This window comes from Rousettus aegyptiacus, unplaced genomic scaffold, assembly GCF_014176215.1.
Source record: "Rousettus aegyptiacus isolate mRouAeg1 unplaced genomic scaffold, mRouAeg1.p scaffold_m13_p_4, whole genome shotgun sequence".
Taxonomy (NCBI): Eukaryota; Metazoa; Chordata; class Mammalia; order Chiroptera; family Pteropodidae; genus Rousettus; species Rousettus aegyptiacus.
The window spans coordinates 54,543,260-54,567,227 of NW_023416307.1; the positions used below are offsets into that span (position 1 = coordinate 54,543,260).

The 23,968-nt window shown below is 32.5% G+C and overlaps 1 protein-coding gene and 1 pseudogene across 7 annotated transcripts in view; both read right to left on the reverse strand.

The window, feature by feature from the left end:
• The window catches only part of STXBP5L (syntaxin binding protein 5 like), a 243,509-nt gene that overhangs the window by 37,941 nt on the left and 181,600 nt on the right, over window positions 1-23,968 (reverse strand). For 5 of the 7 annotated variants that reach the window (XM_036218791.1, XM_016158809.2, XM_036218790.1 and 2 more), the window contains 2 exons: window positions 19,506-19,598; window positions 12,130-12,180 (listed from right to left, as the gene is read on the reverse strand). In XM_036218791.1, the coding sequence (XP_036074684.1) occupies window positions 12,130-12,180; window positions 19,506-19,598 (144 nt within the window). The remainder of the gene's footprint in view (window positions 1-12,129; window positions 12,181-19,505; window positions 19,599-23,968) is intronic. The other 2 variants (XM_036218792.1, XM_036218789.1) reach the window with 1 other exon arrangement.
• Window positions 7,669-9,487, reverse strand: LOC118601593 (annotated as a pseudogene).

Genomic DNA, 23,968 nt, shown 5'->3' on the forward strand with positions numbered 1-23,968 from the left:
TCTCTGGCTGTGTTGGTTTCTATGCAATGTATGAAACAGCCATCTCTCCCAGTATTGCCATACTGGTGTTGTATAGGAGATGAACCTTATCATCCTGGCCTGAGCCCTTAGTGGTCTTTCAATCTCTTGTGATTGTCCAAGCTGCCTTTTTTTGTTCTTAGTGGCTCCCAGTAATTGATGGTGTTCCAAATCCATTTCCACGTGGGTATCTTCTTGTCCATCCAATAGGAATCACTCAGCTAATTTCTGGATTTCTTTCAGAGGGAGTTGCTCCATTTGCAGCTATAGATATGGTGTCTATGGGATCAGGTGAGTTCAGGCCCCTCCTATGTTGCTATCTTGGATCATAACTTGAGATAACAATAAGTTACATCATTAAAATGCCATTATATCTTGATTGATGCTGAAGGAGGAAACCGACAATTGGCCCTGAACCATATGAGTAAGTGTTCACATGAAGTCCCACATTAAAAAGGGGGTGGAGGGGGAGAGAGAGAGAAAAATAGTATATCCTGAAGTGAACAAAAAAGGAAAAGTTATTCAGTCTAACTGTAGTCTTCAAAGATGAATTTTGAGTTGGTAAATTACTCATTTCTTAACAAAAAACATTTTTATCCCTGACATTTGCAATGCTGATCTCTAGAGGTATAATAATCATGTGGGTAAAATGGACCTGTTCCCCAGTACGAACAAATTTACCTTAACTTTGAAAAAGCCTATGGGGTTATATTTTGCATTCACACAAGCCAGATAAAAATCTGAACTTCCTTGTAAAACACTTGCAAATTAATAATCACTTTTTCTTCTTACATTCTTTGAAATACCTATACATAATACAATATACATTGGCTAGTACTTAAAATATAAGCTAACAATCTACAGATGGTAAACTGTTTATGTCTGAAAAAGTCATTATTCCCTCTCATTCTTGGATGATAGATCCTGATTTGAAAATTATTAGTACAGGTTGAGATATAATTACATACAATAAACTGCACATGTTTAAAATTATCAACCACTAATCCATTCTGTTATTACAGTAAAAATAATGCACATAATTACCACCTCCCCCCCCCGTTTCCTCATTCCTATTTATAATCCCTCTGCCTTGCCTCCCTCGGTTAGCTCTCTATCTCACAACCATTGAGTTACTGTCTAATGCTATACATTTATTACTGAACTCATGTATAATTTGTCTTTGCCACCATAGCTACTTTGTTCATGAATCCATTAGGCGATGATAGGTGTGGTTGGTAAAGACACTAATTGTATCCACAAAGTGGGTCATCCTCTCTACTTAATTGTTAATACTCTGTTGAGATCACCCTTTGGTGAGCATTTGCATGGTACAAAAACTGTCCTATATATTAGCAAATAAATTTGAAATGAAAAATTTATATTAGCACCCTCAAACATGAATTACTTAGGTATAAATCTAACAAAGTATTATAAAATCTAAATGAGGAAAACTATATATAAAACAACAACAAAAAACCTTTCTTTGCTGATGAAAAAATTTGAAGAACAAATAATTGGAGAAATATTCCATGTTCATGTTAGAGTTCAATATTGTTAAGATGTCAGTTCTTCCCAATTTGATCTATAGATTTAACACAATCCCATCAAAATCCCAGCAAGTTATTTTGCAGATATTGACAAACTGATTCTAAAGTTTTATATAGAGAGGCAAAAGACCCAGAATAACCAACATAATATTGAAGCAGAAGATCGAAATCAGAGAATTGATGCTACCCAACTTTAAGACAATATAAAGCTAAGATAATACAGAGTGTGTGGTATTAGTGAAGAAATGAATAGGTCAGTAGAACAGAATAGAGGCCTAGAAATGAATCCACACAAATATAGTCAACTGATCTTTGAAAAATGATCAAAAACAAGATAGTCCTTTCAACAAATGGTGCTATAACAACTGGATATCCACATGCAAAAAAAAGAAAACCTAGATGCAGACCTTACACCCTTCACAAAAATAGATCATAGCCCTAAATGTAAAGTGCAAAACTATACAAGTACTGGAAAAAAACTGAGAAAATCTAGATGACCTTGTGTTGGTGACTACTTTTTAGATACAACACTATAGGCATGATCCCTAAAAGAAAAAAAAATTGATAAGTTGGACTTCATTACAATTAAAACTCTTGTTCTGTGAAAGACACTATCAAGAGAATGAGAAGCCGCAAACTGGGAGAAATCAGTTCCAAAAGATAATATCTGATAAAGGACTATTATCCAAAATACATACAAAACTTTAAAATTCAACAATAAGAAAACAAAGTTGATTGAAATTGGGCAAGAGACCTGAATAGATACTATGCCAAAAAAGATAGATGGCAAATTGAGCATATGAAAATGTTTAAAATTGCAAAATGAAACAATGAGAAACTACCATACACCTATAAGAATGACAAAAATCCAAAACACTGTTAAAACCAAATGTTAACTAGAATGAGGAACAACATTATTCATTGATGATGGAAATGCAAAATTATACAGCCATATTGGAGGACGGTTGTCAGTTTCTTAAAAAATTAAACATACTCTTATGATTCAGCAATCATGCTGCTTGGTATTTACTTGAACAAGTTGAAAACTTATGTTCACATATAAACCTGAACGTTAATGTTTATAGCAGCTTTATTCATTAATTGCCAAAACCTGGAAGCAACCAAGATGTCTAATAGTAGGTGAATGAATAAATAAGCTGGTACTTCCAGGCAATAGAATATTATCAGCACTAAAGGAAAGGAGCTACAAAACCATGAAAAAGACATAAAGGAATCTTAAATAAATACATGTTACTTAGGGAAAGAAATCATTTTGAAAAGTCTACATACTATATGATTCCAACCATATGACATTTAAGAAAAGGCAAACTATGGAGAGTGAAAAAAGTCAGTGGTGGCTAAGGATTAAGAGGAAGAGAGTGGTGAATAGGCTGACGCAGAAGATTTTCAGAGCAGTAAAACTATTCTCTATTATACTATAATACAGGGGTCCCCAACCCTCAGGCTGTGGACTGGTACTGGCCTGTGGCCTATTAGGAACTGGGCCACATAACAGGAAGTGAGCAGCAGGCGAGGGAGCAAAGCTTCATCTGTATTTGCAGCCACTCGCTCCCCAGCACTAGCATTATTGCTTCAGCTCCACCTCATATCATATATTAGCTTTTCCTAGGGGCACCAGTCTCTGATGCCAAAAAGGTTGGGGGCCGCTGCTATAATGTGTTATAGTATAATGATGGGTACGTCAAAACACCAAGCATGAGCCCTCATGTAAACTGTAAGTTTGGGGTGACAATGATGTTTTAATATAGGTTCATTAACTGTAAAAAGTACACCACTCTGGGGGAGCATAGTAATAGGGAGGGAAGCTGTGTGTAGGAAGGCAATGGGAATATGGGAATTATACTTTTCCCTCAGTTTTTCTGTAAATCTAAAATTGCTTTAAAACATAAAAATGTATGAAAAATATTTTTAAAAGTGTACAGAGAGGTCCCATGTACTCTTCACCCATTTTCCCATCACAAATGTCTTATATAACTATAGTTCAATAGCAAATCCAAGAAGATGACAGTGGTACAATTACTTAGATTTTTTCAGTTTTAGATGTACTTATTTGTGCGTTTGTATGTGTAGTTCTGTGTAATTTTGTCACGCGTAGATTTGGGGAGCTATCACTACAATCAAGATTGAGAACTGTTTCATCACAAGGGTCTCTCGTGTTACTCCTTTATAGCCACATTACTTCTTCCCTCACCTGTTTCAACTTTTGGCAAACGCTAGTCCTCCATCTCTATAATTTTGTCATTTCAAGATTGCTAAATAAATGGATTCATATAATAATTGATCTTTTAAGATCAGCTTTTTTCACTCAGTAAAATTCTCTTGAGAGCCATACAAGTCATGTATATCAATAGTTTTTTTTTTTTTTAAATCTCTGAATAGTATTTCATGGGATAATGTACCACAGTTTATTTAACCATTCACTCATTGAGGGATCTTTGGGTTGTTTCTAGTTTGGGGCTATCACAATTAAAGTTGCTATGAACTCCATGTATGGATTTTTTTCACTGAAGATCGGTTTTCGTTCTCTAGAATAAATACCGAGGAGTGGGACTTAGATAATATAATGATTGTATTTTAACTTTATAAGGAAATGCCAAAGGTTTTTCTACAGTGGTTGTACTATATTGCATTTCCACCAGCAAAGCATGCAAATTCTAGTTGATCAGTGTTATCCTCACCATAACCTAGTTTTACCAGTAGTTTTAATTTTAGCTATTCCAATGGGTATTTCGTGGTATTCCTTTGCTTTAATTTGCATTCCTCTGGTGGCTAATGATATTGAATATCTTTGCATGGGTTTATTTGCCATCTGAATATTCACTTTTGTGAAGAGTCTGTTCAAGTAGTTTGCCCATTTTTTAAAATCATCGTTTCATTTTGGAATAATTTTAGATTTAGAGGAAAGTTGCAAACAAAGATAATATTTAAATTTCCCATATTCTCCTTCCCCAGTTTCACCTTGATACATTACTATTAACTAAACTTTAGAGTTGATTTGTATTTGATCATTTAAAAAAATATTTTTTTTATTGAGGTTAAATTTATATAAAATTAACCGTTTCTTAAATGTACAATTCAGTGAAATTTAGTATAATCACAATTTTGTGCAACCACTACCAACACCACTACATAGTTCCGAAACATTTTCATCACCACAAAAATAGCATTGACCCATTTAGTCACTGCCCATTCAACTCTTCCCTAGCCACTGATGACCACTGATGTGCTTTCTGTTTCTAGACACTTACTTATTCTGGTTATTTCATATAAATGGAATCATATAATATGTGGTCTTTCATGTCTGACTTCTTTTACTTCATACAATATCTTTGAGATTCATCCATGTTATAGCATGTGTCGGTACTTTTAAAAATATTTTAAAATTGTAAAATATATGTAACATAAAATTTACTATCTTAACCATTTAAATGTTTTTTTTTTAATTTTTCAATTATAGTTGACATTCGCCATTTTATATTAGTTTCAGGTATATAGCACAATGGTTAGACATTTATATAATTTATGAACTCTGTATGGATTTTTCAGTGAAGATCAGTTTTCATTCTCTACAAGTTTAGTACCTACTTGGCACTCTACATAGTTAAAATATTATTGACTATATTCTCTATGCTGTACGTTACATCTGATGACTTTTTAACTACCAATTAGTACTTCTTTATCCCTTTAACTTTTTCATCTAGCACCTCAAAATCCCTCCCATCTGATAACCATCAGTTTATTCTCTGCATCCATGAGTTTGTTTGTTTTTTTCATTGTTTATTTTGTTCTTTAGATTGCACATATAATTGAGATCACATCGTATTTGTCTTTGTCTGACTTATTTCATTTAGCATAATACCCTCTAGGTCTATCTATGTTGTCGCAAATGGTAAAATTTCATTTTTTTTTTTTTATGGCTGAGTACTATTTCACATCTTCTTTCTTCATAGGCACTTAGGTTGCTTACATATCTTGGCTATTGTAAATAGTGCTGCAGTGAACATAGGGGTACATATCCATCTTAACTATTTTTAAGTACATGGTTCATTGGCATTAAGTACATTCATATTGTTGTGCCACCATCAACACCAGTCATCTCCAGAACTCTTTTCATATTGTAAAAATAAAACTCATTACTTATTAAACAATAACTCCCCATTTTCCCCTTGCCCAACCCCTGGCAACCACCATTCTACTTTTCTTTCTAAATTTGACTACTCCGGATACTTTATATAATTGAAATCATACAATTTTTATCCTTTTGTAACTTGCTTATTTCCCTTAGCATATGCCCTCAAGGTTCATCCATGTTGTAGCATATGTCAGAATTTCCTTTTTAAGGCTGAACATATCCCGTTGTATGTCTACACCACATTTTGCTTACCCACTCATCCACTGATGGATACCTGGTTTGCTTCCACACTTTAGCTATTGTTGACCATGCTGTTATAAACATATTTCTATAATATCTCTTCAAAACTTTCCTTTGTTTTGGGTAGGTACTCATAAGTGAACTTACTGGATCATATGATAATTCTATTTTTAATTTTTTTAGAAATTGCCAGACTGTTTCCTATAGCATTTCACATTCCCACCAATAATGCACAAATGTTCCCATTTTTCCACATCCTAATTGACACTTGTTATTTTCTGTTTTTTTTTTTGTTTTGTTTTGTTTTGTTTTTGATGGTAGCTATCACGTATTGGGTGTGAAGTGGTACCTCATGGTGGTTTTGACTTGCATTTCTGTAAAGATTAGTGATGTTGAACATCTTTTCATGTGCTTATTGGTCACTTGTATATGGTCATGTATTGCTTAAGAATGAGGATATGTTCTGAGAAATGCTTTGGTAGGTGATTTCATCACTAGGCAAACATCATAGACTGCATGTGCACAAACATAGGTGGTATAGCCTATTACACATGTAGGGTATATAGTATAGCCTATTGCCCCTAGGCTACAAACCTGTACAGCGTGTTAGTGTACTGAATACTGTAGGCAATTGTAACAATGATTTTTATCTAAACATAGAAAAGATACACTAAAAACATGGTATAAAAGATAGTGTGTGTGCATACAAGTTAGAGGGGAGGGCTATGGAGTGAGGTGCCCATTGAGGGAAAGTACACACCAGGAAGAAGGAGTGAGGAAAGGAAGAGAAGGGAAGAGAAAGGGAGAACAGAGATTGAAAAAGACCCAGAGAGATAAAGCTTGAGATGAAAAATGAAAGGGGATGGAGATGAAGAGAAATAAAGAAGAGGTAGGGGAATGGGAGTGGCAGGAACGATAAAGAGAAATAGAGGGAAGGGAAGTGAATTTGTGTGTAAGAGTGTGTGCGCATGTGTGTGTAGGGGTGGGTGGGGAGTGGCTCTGTAGCTCCCCTCCTCCTCAGCCCACTCCAGTTGCTCCCTTGCTAACCCTGGGTCCCAGCCATGGGCAGGACTGGGGCAGGTGGACAGTGTGCTGAGCCTCCTCATCTATTTAAACCACCGACAGCTCACAGTAAATTTAGCATTGTAGTTTGGTCTAGTCTTTCAACATCGCAAACTTTTGCCGATAATCCATTATAATCTTATGAGACCACTATTGTATATAAGCCTTCGGCCATTTTTGAATTGTCATTAAGTATGTTAAAATCTCTCACTATTATTGTATCTCTGTTAATTTATTCTTTTATCTATAGTTTTGACGTATAATTTATCCTTACATTATTTGGTTTATTAAAATCTATAAAAGTGTCATTGTGGATAGTACATTTCATCACTATCAATATAAGCCCTTTTCTAGTTTAATGTACTTTGCCTTGAACTGAAATTTGATATTAACAGCATAATTCTTGTTTTAGTTTTTATAGTACTTGCCAAATATTTCCTACTACTAACCTTTGAATCACTGCTTTAGATGTTTCTCATATTGGATTTTGTCTGTGATAGATGCTGAAAGCCTTTTTCTTATCAAAAGTAAATTACTTAATCTTTTGACATGAGAGATATTTCATCTCAATTCTGTAATTTTAAAAATCGCATTTAGTATTTTTACTTAAATTCCTAGGAGACTATTTACATACCAGTCTCTACCTCTTTAAATTAATGTGACAGTTTTCCATAATAAACTGTTTAAAGAGAATCTTTGTTCAAGAATAGAATGAAACAGCAAAACAATTTTAATTGTTCCATCAATTTCTATAGGGCAAAATTTCCAATAATTTTCATTGTCTGCCTCATAAATAGGTACTTGAGTGATGCTATTCTGGTGCAGCATCTCCAAGACTGTACTGTGGTCCTCAGTTGTGACTCTCTTGTCCATGTTGTGGCAGTGTTCCATAACTAAGATATTGGGCTAGATGCTATATTTTGAAATGTCTGGTTTGGAGACTAAGGTCAAATAGCCAGAATCATCTTAGTTAAAGAGCCCTGAGTAGCAGTTATTTAGTTACAATAACACTGTTTTCTGAAGCAGTAAGATCCCTAAGTAAGAGTGGCAGGAACTCTGTTTTCAGACTGAAATCTGAACACTGAGGTATCAACAATGGACATGGTGCTCTCATGGCTCCCCTAAGCCAGAGAGGTCCCACTGGCAGAGAAGTTGAACTTGGGATCCAGCCTCCAGTGCCACCAAACTCTAACATGAGCTAACTAAAATGCATCTTGCTGCCCCATGTCATACTGGTTGGCTTTTCATCCACTTCTTTAATGTGTGCAGAAGCACTCTTTATTGAAGTCACATGATCCTGTTGCCAGCAAAAAAAATTGTTGAAAACAAATGAAAACCTTTGAATGAAACTGCTTTATAATGTACTTGCTTCCCCACTTGTCATTTTCATACTCAGGAAACAAACAGAAATAAATTGGGTTTCACAATCCACAGCAAATTTATTTTCTAGAGGGGACCACTTCCTAAAAGTGGTTGCATGATTAATTATCAAGATCACCAGGGTTAGATTCCAGACACCACCATTCTGATCCAGTCTGCAAAGGATCATGTGATTATGCTTGAGTCTAGTCAAAACCTGTGATGTGTCCATTCTGCTCTTGGAGTTCATGAGATTTCACCTACTGGCTCCCATTCTTTTTATAGATGTGACCTTTGCGGTTATTGTGGCTAAGGGCAATCTGAGTATGATATCTCTTCCAGACACGACAAGTGACTGGCTCTAGTAAAGCTTGTTGCAGGGCTAATATTCTTGGTGTTTCCAAATGTAGAAAGCTGGGGTCAGGGCAGCCCTGACAGGTTCAGAGTAGACAATTCGAAGACTCTGGTCAGTTAACATGAACAGGCTCTGTTCTGTTCTGCCACTTTTACAGTAGATCATTTCTTTTCTTTTCTTTTCTTTTCTTTTGATGCTTTCTGTAGCCACTTTCGCTATGTGATCTGTATTTTCTTATTTTCTTTTTTATATGTATTCTCCTTTGCTTAATTTTGAAGTTTTGAGGTATTTTAATTTTTTTCCTATTACTTACCTTGAAGATATATTCTTAATTCTTCTTGAATTGTTATCTATGCATAATATCAATTGCTCTCACCTTATGAAAGATAAAATTAGTATAATTCTTCTTCTACTTGTCTTTGCTCTTAATTTATCACCAGTTAACCACAAAAATTAGCTAGAGTCATTTAGTTTTTGTTGGCAACTTTGACCTCCTCTCAACTTTCTATCTCTTAATTTTAAAATTACACTACTATATCTATATTGTTATGGATTTTAAGTTGACATTCTATTTTATAATTATATTTGTCACTGTTTAACTTTAGTTCTATAATTAATTAAATAGTCACTACTTGTCCTTTGATCATGGCCTCTCTATGCATCTTTTCATTGGTTGGATATCAGCCTGTAGTAGACTTTTGTTTTTAAGAGCTCATGGGGGCCTATGTTTCATTTATTATTATCTATGATGGATATATAACAATGTATTCATAATTGTATGTGTCAGCAAGGCTTGAATTTTAAAAATTTATTTTTAGGTTTTTAACTGAAAAATTTAGTTTATTAGGAAAGAGAAATATATGTATTTTTGTTAAAAATGAAAAGAATCTGACAATTCATAAAAGGCTAATACTTAAGAGTTCTAACTTCATAAAAGTCCAATGTATGAGGTTTTCACTGTTATTACTATTATTTTACTGTTAGTGTTATACAACTACAGTTAAAAGTTGTTTTACTAAGAAGTTGTATTAGTATCCAGTGCTCTCCAACATAAAGTCATTTTTCCTTTGTCTTTAGTGAACAGCTCATATACACACTCACTTTATATAGATAAATACCTTTATATAGATAAATGTTATTTATTACTTTGGGCTTTAGATCCTGCCTATACTCTAGCCATACATTTCTAATTGCTCACTGAATGGTTAGCATGGATGTCCCTGTAGCAACCGAAACTCATTTTCTTTTCCTCTCAAACCAGGTATTCTCAATGAGAGCTAGTCTCAATACTCTGTAGTTATACCGACTCCCCTATTTTATATGCCTTATCAGCCCTCTTCTCCCACTGTTCTCAATCCTATCAATTGTAAAGTCACCCTTGGTAATTCCTTCTCTCTTCCTGTTCATTTTCATTGTTATTATCCTACTTCAGGCCCTTATTTGACCTTCTGCAATAGCTTCTTAAATATCTTCTTTAACTAATAGATTACACTACTGGAAAATATTTTTTTAAACATGTTACAGGCAACCCAGGGTATAATTTAAACCAATGTTTTCTATGGAAGAATTTATATACATATAGACATTATTCTCTTTCAGAAGCTTTAAGCTTTTTTTCTGGAAAGATGTGGGAAACAAGTTCTAAAAATGAAATTACATTAATTACATATTTAGAAATACAGACTTAATAAAATGTTATTGTGAATCTTTTTAGGCATAAAAAATTCTTTCATAAAATAAGTGCTTGATTATCTTTTACATATATCTGAGTTTTCATAATCCATCTTTGCTTAAAGTATGCATGAAAAACAAAGCAATTAGGAGGGAGATAATTGGAGATTTTGACAAACATTTGTAGAAATTGTTCATTAATATATTTATTGGTAACAATTGTGGCTGACATCCAGATTAGAATTATAACCGATTTCTTCGCTACTTCTAATAAATATATAAGCGGACTAGAAATCTTTCTTTTTTATTTTTATTTTTCAACATTCTAGGAAAAATTTTATGATTGTGGAAATTACATGAATGAATATCAGAATGCATATTTTTCTAGAAAAATGTGTTATTTAAATAGTCTTACCTTGACATTTGTCACAGTACATGCTATACAAAATGAGAAGTGGTTATAAGGCTATAAGCTTTGCAATGATATATACTTGATTTAAATTCAGTTTCGCTACTAGTTGTGTGACTTTAGGCAAATTCAATTTTTTCATAGCTTTAATTCGTGAAGTGGAAACAATATCTACCTTATTAGATAACTTGTACAAATTATATAGCATAGTGTCTGACACATAGTAGGAGGTCAATAAATGGAACTATAAAGTTGAGCCTTCCTTTGACATCAGTTACACTAATAAAATTCTGATTAACTTCATAATTTCTTTATTGAACTAATGATAATATTGAACTAATGATAATTATATCAGTGCTTTGTATTTAAAAAAATACTATAGGTAGATGGGGTAAAGGGGGTTAAATATTTGATAACAGAAAGAAATCTAACTATTGGAGGTGAACACACAGTGTAAATATATATCTGCCTTACTGTAAAAAAAAAGTAAATAAAAAATTAAAAATTAAAAAATACTATATTATCTATTTAGTCAAATCATATAAGGTTATATGCAATTAGATTTTAAATGTAATATTTTAAAGTTATTTAGATACAATGAGAAGAGGCATGTGAATATTCTCCATAAATTTTAGGTATTTGTGATCTAGATTCAAATCTTAAATCTACCATTTATTTATGACACATGTGAAACAGTTTTGTAAACTCTAAAGAATAATGCAAAGATTAATTATTTTTGTTATTTCAACCATGACATTAGTAGGATTTATGGTATGGCTTTTTTAAGTCAGAATAAAGGTAATTTGACTAAATTTCATAAAAGAAACCATGCTGGAACAAGCAGATAAAAATTCTGAACCAAAAATTATGAAGTCCTATTTAATGGAGCCAAAGGTCCATTCTTTTACATATCAAACTTTTTTAAAAAATTAAATAGCATTAATTCTAAATGATAGTAATATAAAATAGGGAAAATAACTCCAGAAAAAATGATGCTCATTTACATGATAACAGTCAAAAGGGCCCATATGAGTGACTATTCAATGTTTAAAAACATTTTCATGATAAAAAGAAAACAAACATTATATACTTTGGTGTATAATGATTTATAAAACAGAATTTTGTAAAATGATTGTTAACAAACAAAATGTCGAATGCTGCCAACAGAACTGTATGGTGATTTTAGAACGCCTTTTTGGAAAGACATCAAGCATTGCCAGCTAAGAAACTTGTGTTATTCATGGACTGGTTGGTAAAAATGTTCAGCCAAATGAATATAAGACAACTTAAAATTGTTGGCTTTTGCCTACCGTACCAAGATCAGTCTTAAGATCTGTTGGCAGACTTAACTTTCTTGATCCTTTAACTGAAACAACAGAAAAAGGAAAAAGGTAGTTGTTAATTATATAAAATTAAAGAAGAGTGTGGGGGAACAGTATGTCTTACAGTATAATTACTAAAATCCTGATGAACATTACATTTAGTGAGCATGTATGGAAGCAGAAATATTGTTCAATATTAGTTCATTGCCATTCAGTAGTAAATATATAATGTGCAAACAGAAACATGAGAAAAGTAATTGTTCTTACAGTAAATATTTAAGTGTAACTTTGCAGTTTTTTTTCACATGTAGTATAAGAAGTGATTTCACTTTTAATTTGGAAAGAACCAAAAATTTTAGATAAATCTAATAGGTAAAGAAGTATTGCAATAAATATATTAGGTCATATCATAAATAACAATGATAAGGGTAAAAACTGATGAACTTTGTCAACAGCTATTTGAAATGGAAAAAAAATTCTGGTGTATGTATATGATGTAGTCAAAGAAATTTTACCATGCCTGTGGCAAGTGAAATGATTTCCTTATGATAAATTCAGTAGATAAGAACATCTTGGAAATACAAAATATTTGAAAATGAATTTAATTATATTATTATAAACCAAGCTCTCAGAACATGTTTGAATAAACCAAGAAAACTCCTGTAATTTATGGAAAAATATTCATTATTTATCTGTTAATAAAAGTTTTACATTGGATATCTCCAAATATTTAACTGGAATGCACGTTATCGTAGAAATGCATTAGGGGAAATTATGTTAAAAATCATTACCAATTACTACCTTAAGACTCTAATGGATAATACCAATTAATTTATACTTTTTGGGTGATGATTTTTACAACTAGAAAAGTTATTTTAAAACAAAGATTCTGGATGATATAGTAGAAAGAATACTCAATTTAAAATCAGAAAACGTGGCTCACAAATTTCTGAATTGTTACCACCTATACGTTTAGCTTTGAAAAAAAATCATTTCATCAATTTTCATTTTAGTTATCTGTCAACATTCTTGATTCTACCTGTTTCATTTGGAATATGATTGGAATACATTTTATAATAGGTTTTATAGACTCTAAATATAATATAAACCTAAATATATTTTTTGTGTTGATAAAATATCATTTGTATTTTGATTTTTTACCTTTAGAATTAAGTGTTTCATTCTTAATTCACAAGTCAGATCAAAATAGGTGGCAAACTGGATTTTAACCTGTGGGCTGTAGTTTGCTGACTACAATATGCCATTCTAAACTACTTATAAAAAGAAACTAAGTATTATTATTCTAATGAAAATAATAGCAGGCAGTTATCACTTTGAAAAGACATTAAGAAATAACGCCATTAAAATTAGGGAAGATCAATAAATTAAATTTTAGGAATTTGGGTTTAGAATTAGCACAAACAAAAAGATGTTATTTATATCAAAATATGGCAAACTATAGAAATATATATAACAACTATGCTTTATAAGAGGTTACAAATAAAGTATATATCTATATTTTAAATTTTTGTGAGTTTATTTGACCCAAACTGATGATATAAGCCAGGGAGCAAGATTTCAAATGTTTCTTCAAATAAAGTGTATTTTAAAAATTGATTCATAATTTAGATGGACTAAGAAAGTGGAGTATTTTCTATTTAATCTTTAATTTTTTAAATAGGAACTAATTATAATGTAAAGATTTGTTTTATGATTTATCTTAATTTTCCTATTTTGTTTTTAAATAAGGTACTCCAAAGAGTTTTTAAAAAGAGAGCAAACAGTCCCTGCCTATTGATCAAAAGGCAGACGCATACAGCAGGACAATGACTACAAAGTCGGATGCCTTTCATGCCCCACTATTTTAATGGAGAATTCATCTCTTATAATTTAGTTCTCAAAACTAACTCTGGTTCTCAAAACTGCTCCGCTTTGGAGAATCCCACCCTCTACTTTACCACCTACCCTTTTGGCTTCCTGTACACAACTTCCTACCTAAAAACTGAGGGCCCCACACAAATGTCATCCTCAATTATGTAACTGGGGGAAGGAAAGGGAATGGAATGATTAGTTAATGGAACTAATTAGGGAGCTTCTTTAATAAGAATGTTAATAACAGTCCTCTGTTATTTATGCCTAGAATGATCCTCCTCACCCCTCGTCCAACTAATAAACTCCTACTCGTCAGAACAGCTTAAAAATCACCTACTTCTTGAAGGCAGTTTTAAACTTAAGACTTCATCTGGTGCTATTATCTTAACATAGCACTTTGTGCACATCTCCTTTATAGTACTTGACCCGTTTTATTATATTCAATTCTTTTTGGTCTGCGTACTACTCACTAACATCTTGAAACTTGGAGTTCTCCAAAGAAAGAGAATGTATTCCCAATATCTAATGAAGTATTGGCATAGAGTAGATGTATGTTAAGTGTTTCCTTAATGAATGTTGAAATATAACAGCAAAGGCAGAAGGTAGAGGGGAAAGTTTACTCTGAAGAGGGCTATGTAAATTGAAAAAGTATGTGTAAGTGTTAGAGGTGTATGTTATATGTTAAAATTTGAGAAATTTGGGTTGGAAGATGTACGGGGCAAGAGGAAGCAAGAGCAGTCTTGGAAATACATAAAATGAAAACAATACATATTACACATATTAACTTTTGCAATGTGCCTCTGGGAATACAACTTTCTGAATTTTTTAATTTTTACCATTATCTAAGCTAAACCATATGCACCATCATCATTTCATGTTGTTGGCCAAAGGGGAGAAAATGGGAAACAGACTTCTTACTACACACTGGCTTGGCACGCTGCACAGAGAAGAGAGATGGAGAGTCCTGGCTCAAAGGAATTTTAGAGGTCATCTAGTCAAATACCCTCTCAATGCAAGTATTTCTCCTACAACCTTCTTGACATCTTTGAATAGTTCCACAGCAGAAATCTTCAAAAGTATTCTTAAAAAATCCAATTTGGGATTTCCTATATTGCTACAGAATTTCCTTCTTTTGAGCTCAAACTTTCCTTTATCATTTACTAATTTGCTCCAGTTATAACCTCTGGAGCAATAAAGAGTAACTGATTCATGTTCTTACATGCCGGATCATAAAGTAACTGAAGAGACTTAGGGGCCATCTCCAAGTATTCTCAGGAGATCAGCAGAAATGTGTATTTTAAAAAGTGTTGCAGGTGATACTGATGCCAAGAGATTGGCAGATCACATTTTGAGAAATAATGTTTTATTATTTTATAACCATTAACCTATGAAACTTTAACGTAGGACTCTTCTACAAAAAATACTTTCTGAGATGCATCTTAGATTTTCCATACAAGAGATGCCATATTGTCCTTAGCTGTTAAATTAGATACCAATATACAGATACAGATAACACTTTGCTGAGCTTCTTAAGGTATTATGATTAGTTATAAATATTCTTTAACAGGTACTTTCTTGTTAACAATTTTATATCATATCTATCTTTAATTTTCCATTTTCCAATGAGGAATACATAGTGGTAGTTATGATAAGAATGTCCCTATTAGAAGACGCTAAATGCCTGTTTCCCCTCTGTAAAGCACTGCAAAGACTTTTGCTTTTCTCCAAGGCAGGTTTCCATCTATCTGATAAAGTAAAGACCAATGATCAAGAACACAAGCTGGAATCAAATTATGGCTCAACTATATGCCAACTGAGTGACTCTGGTGTAGTAGTTACTTATTTCAGGAAGACTGTTTCTCTTCCTCTGTAAAATAGGGGATGATAATAGTCCTTACTTTACAGGGATCTTGTCAGCATTATTTAAGAGAACATATGTAAATTACTTAGCATGGTGTGGTATATAAGAACCGTTCAGTATTAGCTATTATTTTCATTATTGAACTTAGTTGGCAAGAAAAGATCATTCTATAGTATTATGTGTCAGGAATGACTTATCTGAGCAACATGTCCTACTTAAAATCTAATGTGTAGAATTAAACACAGCACACTTGATAAGGCCTCTAATTGTATATAGTACTATATACAATTTATTTGGTGTGCACAATAGTACTTCCTAAGTGACCGCTGTCTTTTCAAAAATAACATCACACACTTGATTCATGATGGGCTTATTCTCTATAAAAATTTCTAATTCATGTTGTACATCCTCACATAGAAAAAGTGCCTGTCTTGGCTAACAGACAGTAACACAGCCAGCAGTACCATAGGTAATCCAGCTGCAGGGCAAGGAATATAACTGTAACGAGTGTTTGATTTCTTATGATTCTAATCCTGTTAGATTCTGGGCAAACTGCCAGGAAATTCTTGTTACTTTAACATATGGCATACATTTCTGAAAGGAAAAATAATTCATAACTATACACTAAAAAGGTGAATTTTATTTTATATAAATATATATCAATAAATTTGAGTTTAAACAAACAAAAAAGTCAAAGGAAAGCATCCCCATAGATAGGGTTAATCACTTACCTAATCACATCTATCACCTTTTGGCTTACCTAGAAATTGTTAGGTAGGATGGCATAAGAGGCCAAAGATGCTGCAAATGAGTGAAAGGATTGGTTGATGGCAAAATACATATTAATATTTACCTCTAAATTCAGGCCTAAAAGTCACATGATGGTCAAGCCCTACAATAGCATCAGATTATAAACCTTTGCAAGACTATTCATCTCTACTTCTAGATTTTCCTCCTCCCAAACTCAGGTTCATTCACAGTAATGAGGCAGGGTAGTCTGGTGGCTTACCATAGCTTGTGCCAGAATAAGGTCATATGGTCAGCCCTATCTTTGATCTTGAGCCATAAATATGAAAAAAACTTTAGGCTTTAATACAGTGTTTTGCCTAGTGGGTATCATCTTCAATCAGCTGTACATTCATATGTCCTTTTCCTAACTCCTAATTCAATGCAAAGCCAATGGATAGATAGTACAGCCTGGCTCATCAGAGGGATTTTTGTATTAGCTTCAAATAAGTCTCTGTCAGATCCTTGGTTTCACATTTGAATCAGAATTTTAGAAACTGCACCCTGAATCAGTCTGAATATGGCTACTACTTTAATGGGAAATAACATAAAGAGCTAGGGTAGAAGTTACTAATTCAAACTTCTGATTAGTGTTTCTTGATTAGAATCAACTGGATTGACTTTCTGGTTCCCAATGAAGGGCTTCTATTGTATTATGAATAAGCTATCACTAATATTTAGAAATTTAAAATGATTAAGGAGACCAAGTTCAATCTCTTTAGGCCATGGATGTGCACCACTGCTTTTATAATAACTATTACTATATATTATTGACTGTCTGGACACTAGCACACAGTTAAAGGTGAGAAACGTGGCTAAAGTTATAATGGTAGAAAGTGGCAGGGTAAGGTCAAATATCTGACTCCGAAGCTATGTCCTTTCCATTAAGCAACATAATCTTCCTAATATAGAAGATGCCACCTGTGTAGCCTAGATATCTTCTGTAAAATAAATCTAACATTAAATTAAAATTAAATTATCTCTCTATAGATTAATTAACTGGTTGAAATATAGTAATGAATTTCATTTGCCTCTATCTTCTCCAAGCCAGAAACTAAGATAGGACAAAAACACCTAGTATGTATATAGGCAAAGTTGCGTGCGCGCACACACACACACACAATTTTGGGGTCACCATGACAGGTGGAGCCCTGAAAAGGCTACATGACTCTAATTGTGTTGTTATATTCCCTTTTATGTCCTTCAGAAGTGGCTAAGATATAATCAGGCAAAGAGCTATCTTTATCAGAATTTTCCTCAACATAAAAATGTTTAATATTATGACTCTACTATTCTTGCTATCACAAAATGTATTATATTTCTACCTAGATGTTAATGAATCAGTGAGTTTTTCTTAGTGTCATATGAACAAGAGTTAAATAATTGTGAATCCTTACTTCCGTTCTTGTTTATCTTGAATTATAAACTCCCAGAGAGAACTAGGCTCTTCCACAGACTTTTTTTTAAGTGAAAACAGGTCAAATAATTTAGGGTCAGAGGACCTTGAAGTCTGAAGAACTGAGTTGATTCAGACTAAACTATTTTACTAGTAGAGTAACCTTGGATATTATAGAATTTTTTTCTTAGCCATAATTTCTCCATCCATATAAAATGAGAACAATACCAATTTTACAGTTTGCTCTGGATCAAATAATACAAATGAAAAAATAGCTTGTTTGCTTTAAAGTACTATACCAATGTTGATTACAATTTTTAGCACAAGAGGCTAAAAATGTAATCTATTGATTTTATGAACTATAAAAACTAAAAATTATTTCCAAAACCAATTTTTCATGGAACTTAAGTGGTAAACTGTGTTTCTGATGTTTTATGCAAAGTATATTTAAGTTATTTTGAATTTCTTTGTTAAAACATTGTCTCTTCATGACTCAGCAGCTTCTCACTTTATCACTGCTTTGATGTCATATAATTTCAATTGTGATTATTTTTGTAATTCTCATATTTATTTTTCTCATTTTATTAATGAAAACCAGGAAAAAGCACAGGCTTTACAATCAAATGTAACTAAGTTGGAATTCCAGCTCTACTTAAATACTCTGGGCTTCAGTTTTCTCCTCAGAAAAAGGCATATTGTAGGGGTGTAGTATTACATAAGAAAAAAACTACTGTCTGGAAAATCATTGATTACGATTATCTTTAGGTTTCTTAGTTACTTTATTTGAGGACTAGAATCTTGTCAATTCAGGTTTCTTAAAGCTGCCAATCTGTTTATAACCATTTTGTAATGGTTTCCTATATTAAAGAAGCTGCATAATCAATGTTGGCTTCTGATTTGGTCCCTATAAGCAGCATCAAATATTCAATGAGTGCATAAAATTTATATATAGGACCTTCCTTTCTGCACACTATTTTAGAGAGAGAACATTGCCCCTTTGAGGCATTTCTTTGGTGGAGTTTCCATGATCATTATAGTTGTTTCCGATCATAGAAAATATTTAATTGTATTTTGAAGAATTATGGGGAATTTTTACAAAACTACATTTTTTTTTTTTGGCTCTTCAATTGTCCCTGAATTCTCTGTTGGTCTCTCTAGTTTTTCTTACAGGCCTGATAAAATTATTCAGGTTTAGAGTAGAAAAATAACACTATGAAAATTCTATGGAACATTTCAAAATCTTTCACAAAAGCCTTAGGTATCCCTGCTCTGTATCTCATGAAGTCAGCATCTATGATTTTAGCCATTGCTTCAGGAAATTTTTATTCATTCACCGTGAGGTACCTGTGTTTTCAACACAACAGATAGAAATGAAGTTTTGAGACAAACTGAAGTCTGAAAAATTGTGGAGCTATGAATAACTTGTTGTTCATATAAGAAATTTTCACTTTCACCTGGCAAGTGATGTACTTGATTCCTCTGTCTCACAGCTGGAATTTCATTTCTACAGAAGCCTGGTGTTGCCTCAGGAATTCTGGTAGCAAGTCCTAAAGGAAAGGAATAAAAAAAACAAAAAACTATTGGCATATAATTTCTTAGCCAAATGAACTAGAATTGTTACCTTAGAGGTGAATTTCATAACTACTTGGAAAGATCTCTATTCTATGCCTTTATCTGTGTGTTTTGGTGCTGCCCCAACAGAAGACTGTTTAGAGGAAAGAGGCTTTTTTCTTTGGAGGTTGTAGTGGAATTCTAAGCACATAGAATCACAAAGAAGGAGGATTCAGATTAGGCTATAAGACCAAGGTGTAATCCAAATTTGAGAACAGAACTGGTTACTTCTTTGTTAGTACTTTGTAATATTCGCCTCTATATTTTGATAAAGACATCTTTAGTAAAGATATCTAAATAAATATATTTTAATAAAGAAAAATATTTCTATCACCTAGCCTTCACTTAAACTTACTAGCATAATAAATCTATTGTATATTTTGGAAAGTGAGAATCATGAGGATGGATAGCTGTATAAGTAGCAGTAGTATTAGGATCTAATACTAGCCTAGTAAAAGATATTCATCTGAGCAAATGATTTTTAAAGGCATACCTTAAAGGGGGACAAATTAGAAAAATGCACATCTTGTGTGTAGACATAATGGTACAACTGAAGACTTAGTTAGTTTTTAGCTCTTTGTCCCAAGAAAAATGTGTTGTTTCCTTTAAGGGAATGTAGTTCTGTGCCAGAAACTAATAGAGCTAGGGCTGAATGTTAGCTCCTGCTCACCCACTTTGGAGGCATATTTATGTAGTACACAAATCGTATAAACTTACCTGGTAAGCAAAAAAGGATTACAATGCTTTAAGAAAAGAAACAATTTATAAAATTACTAATTTAATGTTGGTTTCTATAGATAGTTCCATTTGGCATGGAGTACATTTATTTTGTTCAGTAGTTTCTCAGTGGATAGCATAATATCTAACTGTAGATACTGAAAATAATGTATTGAATAGTTTGGTAAATGAATAAATAATATGAAATGATTATATTGTCCTGGAAGCTGAGAAGATCAGCATTCTGGTTGGCTCATCGGTATTCTTTCAGCTTCCCATTCCTACTCTATTCTCTCTCATCATCCTCAAGGAAATATTTAATAGTCCAAAATTTCACTCTATTTTACTTTTAGTCTATTGGGCTAAAAGGGGGTCTGAGATCCATAAAGAAAATCAGAGTTATAAAATAATTACTGGTCTCCAGCTTCTGTGATTCCAACCTCTCTTAATCAGAGATATCTGTATCAATGTTTTAATCTATTTTTAGCAGACTTTAAAGGGGTGAGTGTCTGAGATCCCAAAATAGATACTAAGAGGTGAAGTAACTACTGAAAAAAATATTTTTAAAAGTTTCACAGAACCACAGTTCTGTGAAAGCATTAGCATCTCCTGGGAACTTGCTAGAAATGCAAAATCTCAGGCCCCACTCTAGACTTAATAAAATTTTTCTGGCACTCAACAATCTGTTTTCACAAACTCTTCACATAACTCTGATACAGGCTTAAGTTTGAGAACCACTGCACTAAGAAAAAGAAGGCAAGAATAGTATTGGATCTTAAATACTATATATGCATGAAAAGGGAAGCTACAAACATAATTGCCATTATTAGTCAAACCTAATTAACTGTTTCTGAGTGTAAAAATCAAGGAGACTTGTTAAGAGACATGGCTGTGTTCCTTTTACAGAAGTTAGAATGTATTACAAATATTCTAGTTTTCCTTAATTATGTATATTGATCCTGTCATTCATGAGTTATCTAAATATTTTAATTGTTTATATTTTCATTTTTTCTACCTCCAGAGTTAATAAGCTTCATGAGTTTTATAAACTATTGTTAGTCTTTTTTTTTTTTTTTTTTTTTTAAGGCAAGGCGACCCTTGATTGATCTCACAGATTGCAAGGACCTTGTCAGCTTACAATCCCTTATTTTTTTATTTTTTACACTTACAGCACTCGATCTTCCTAGGTGGTCTCCAATCCAAGTACTAACCAGGCCTGACCCTGCTTAGCTTCCGAGATCAGACGGGATAGGGCTATAGACTTGTTATGTATGGTCTTAAACGTGCTTTTTTCATAGTTACATTTCAGTTTTATGAGACTGGGCTAAAAAGTCTGTACTTACCCTAACTATACCTTTCTTGATAATCTAGATTGAATACAGTAATTACTATAACAATAACAAGAGATAGCAGAATATCGTTCTAGGTATATGTGTTGCTATGGTATTCTGGAAATAATATTGGACACATACTCCTCTACGGGCTTTAAATGACCCCCTTAACACACAACTATGTTTTTCTTTTTCATGGAAAATGAATGAATAAGCAAAAACTGATTAATATTCTTAAGATAAACTTTGTTGACACTTTCCCCAGAAAAATCAATTTCATATATTTTAGCAAATATAAATATGAATTAAAAAGCTGTTAAAAGAACCTCCCATTCCTCAATTATGATTATTTATAATTTAAAGAGCTAGTAAAGAGCTAGTAAAGACCTACCCAATAAACCAGTCTCAAGTAAGCCACTGAATTTTATCACAATCACTTTTGTCTCAAGTAACATAATACAAAAATAGTCAAAACCTTCCTTCTTTGAAGCAATGTACTTGACTGTATGCAAAATCCTCTGAATCTGCTTTGCCAAAAAAAAAAAAGTGGTGTTTCCAGAACTGTTCAACATTAATAAAAAGAAAAATCATAGGCAGAGGATGAAAAGAATGTCTACTAAAAACAAACAGCAATCATCATAATTATGAAATATTGAAAAACTTATCCTGAAGATTGGGAACAGGATGCCTGCTAATACCACATCTATTCAATATTGTATTAGAGGTCCTAGCTAATTTCTCTTTTAAAAAGAAGAAATGGAACTGTCATTTTAACAGGGGCCATAATTGGAAACAGATAATCCAAAAGAATTTACAAATTATTGGAATTAAATAAATTTATGAAGTTTTCTGGATATAAGCTCAATATATTAAAAATGTATTTTTATATTCTAACCACAAACAATAAGAAAAATAAATTTAAAATTTCACAATATAAAAAAATTAAATACAAAGAAATCTATTGAAAGATACGCAAGACCTCTACAAAGAAAACTGAAAATATTACTGAAAGTAAAGAAGACACAGAAAAAGAGAGATACCAAATGAAAAATTCAATATTAGTGAATATGCTAATTCTGCCCAATTAATCTATAGATCCAATGAAATTGCATTCACCATCCTAGCATATTCATTTGTGTGCAAACTGTTAAATTGTTTCTAAAGTTATATGGAAATACAAGAGACCTAGAATAGCTATAACATTTTCAAAAAAGCACCACAGAAACAAAATCAGAGAACCTACACTATCAGCCATACTATAAAGCTACAGCAATTAAAACTACGGAAATGGATAAACAATAGATAAACATGCCAAGGAAATAGAATATAACATCTAGAAACACAAACATACACAGTACACTAATTTGTGGCAAAAGTACCAATTTAGTGCAGTGGAGGAAATGATAGTTTTCCCATAAATGCGGTTCATCAACTGGATACCTAAATGTTAGGAAACTTGACACCTTCTTCACATTACATATATTCCAAATGGAACTTGAATTTAAATGTAAAATGTAAAACGATAAAACTTCTAGAAGATAATATAGAAAAATAGCTTCATGATCTTGGAATGGAAAAAGATTTTTTTTAAACAAAACAAAAAGCACTAACAAAAGAAAATATTGATATATTAGCATTAAAAATCTTCTAAAGACCACCTTTAAAAGAGTAAAAAGCAAATCACAGAATGGAAAATATATTTTGCACAACATACATATAACAAAAAACTTCCATTTATGTATCTGTCTACGTATATACACAGAATTCCTATATATTAAAAAGAGAAAGTTGACAACACAATTCTAAGCAGTAAAAGATTTGATACCTTATAAAAGAATGTTAAAAGTAGTCAATGAACATGAAGTTCATCAAAATCATTAGACATCAGGGGTATGCTATTTAATTCCACATTGAGCACTACATACACCCTAGAATAACTAAAACTGAAAAAAATTAAACACTGACAATATGGAACAAACAACATTCATACACTGCTAGTGGATGTAAAATTGGTGCAACTATTTTAGAAAACTTGAAAGTATTTACTGAAGCTGAACACATGCATATATGTATATGCATAAGTACCATATGACCCCAAAATTCCCATATACCTGTATAAGATAAATTAGTTTATATTTGCATTACAAATTATTTATGATTAATCATAATGGCTTTACTTATAATAGCCCCAAATTGAAAACCACCTAAATGTTCAACAAAAATAAACTACATAAATAAGTTGAGATTACACAGCAATA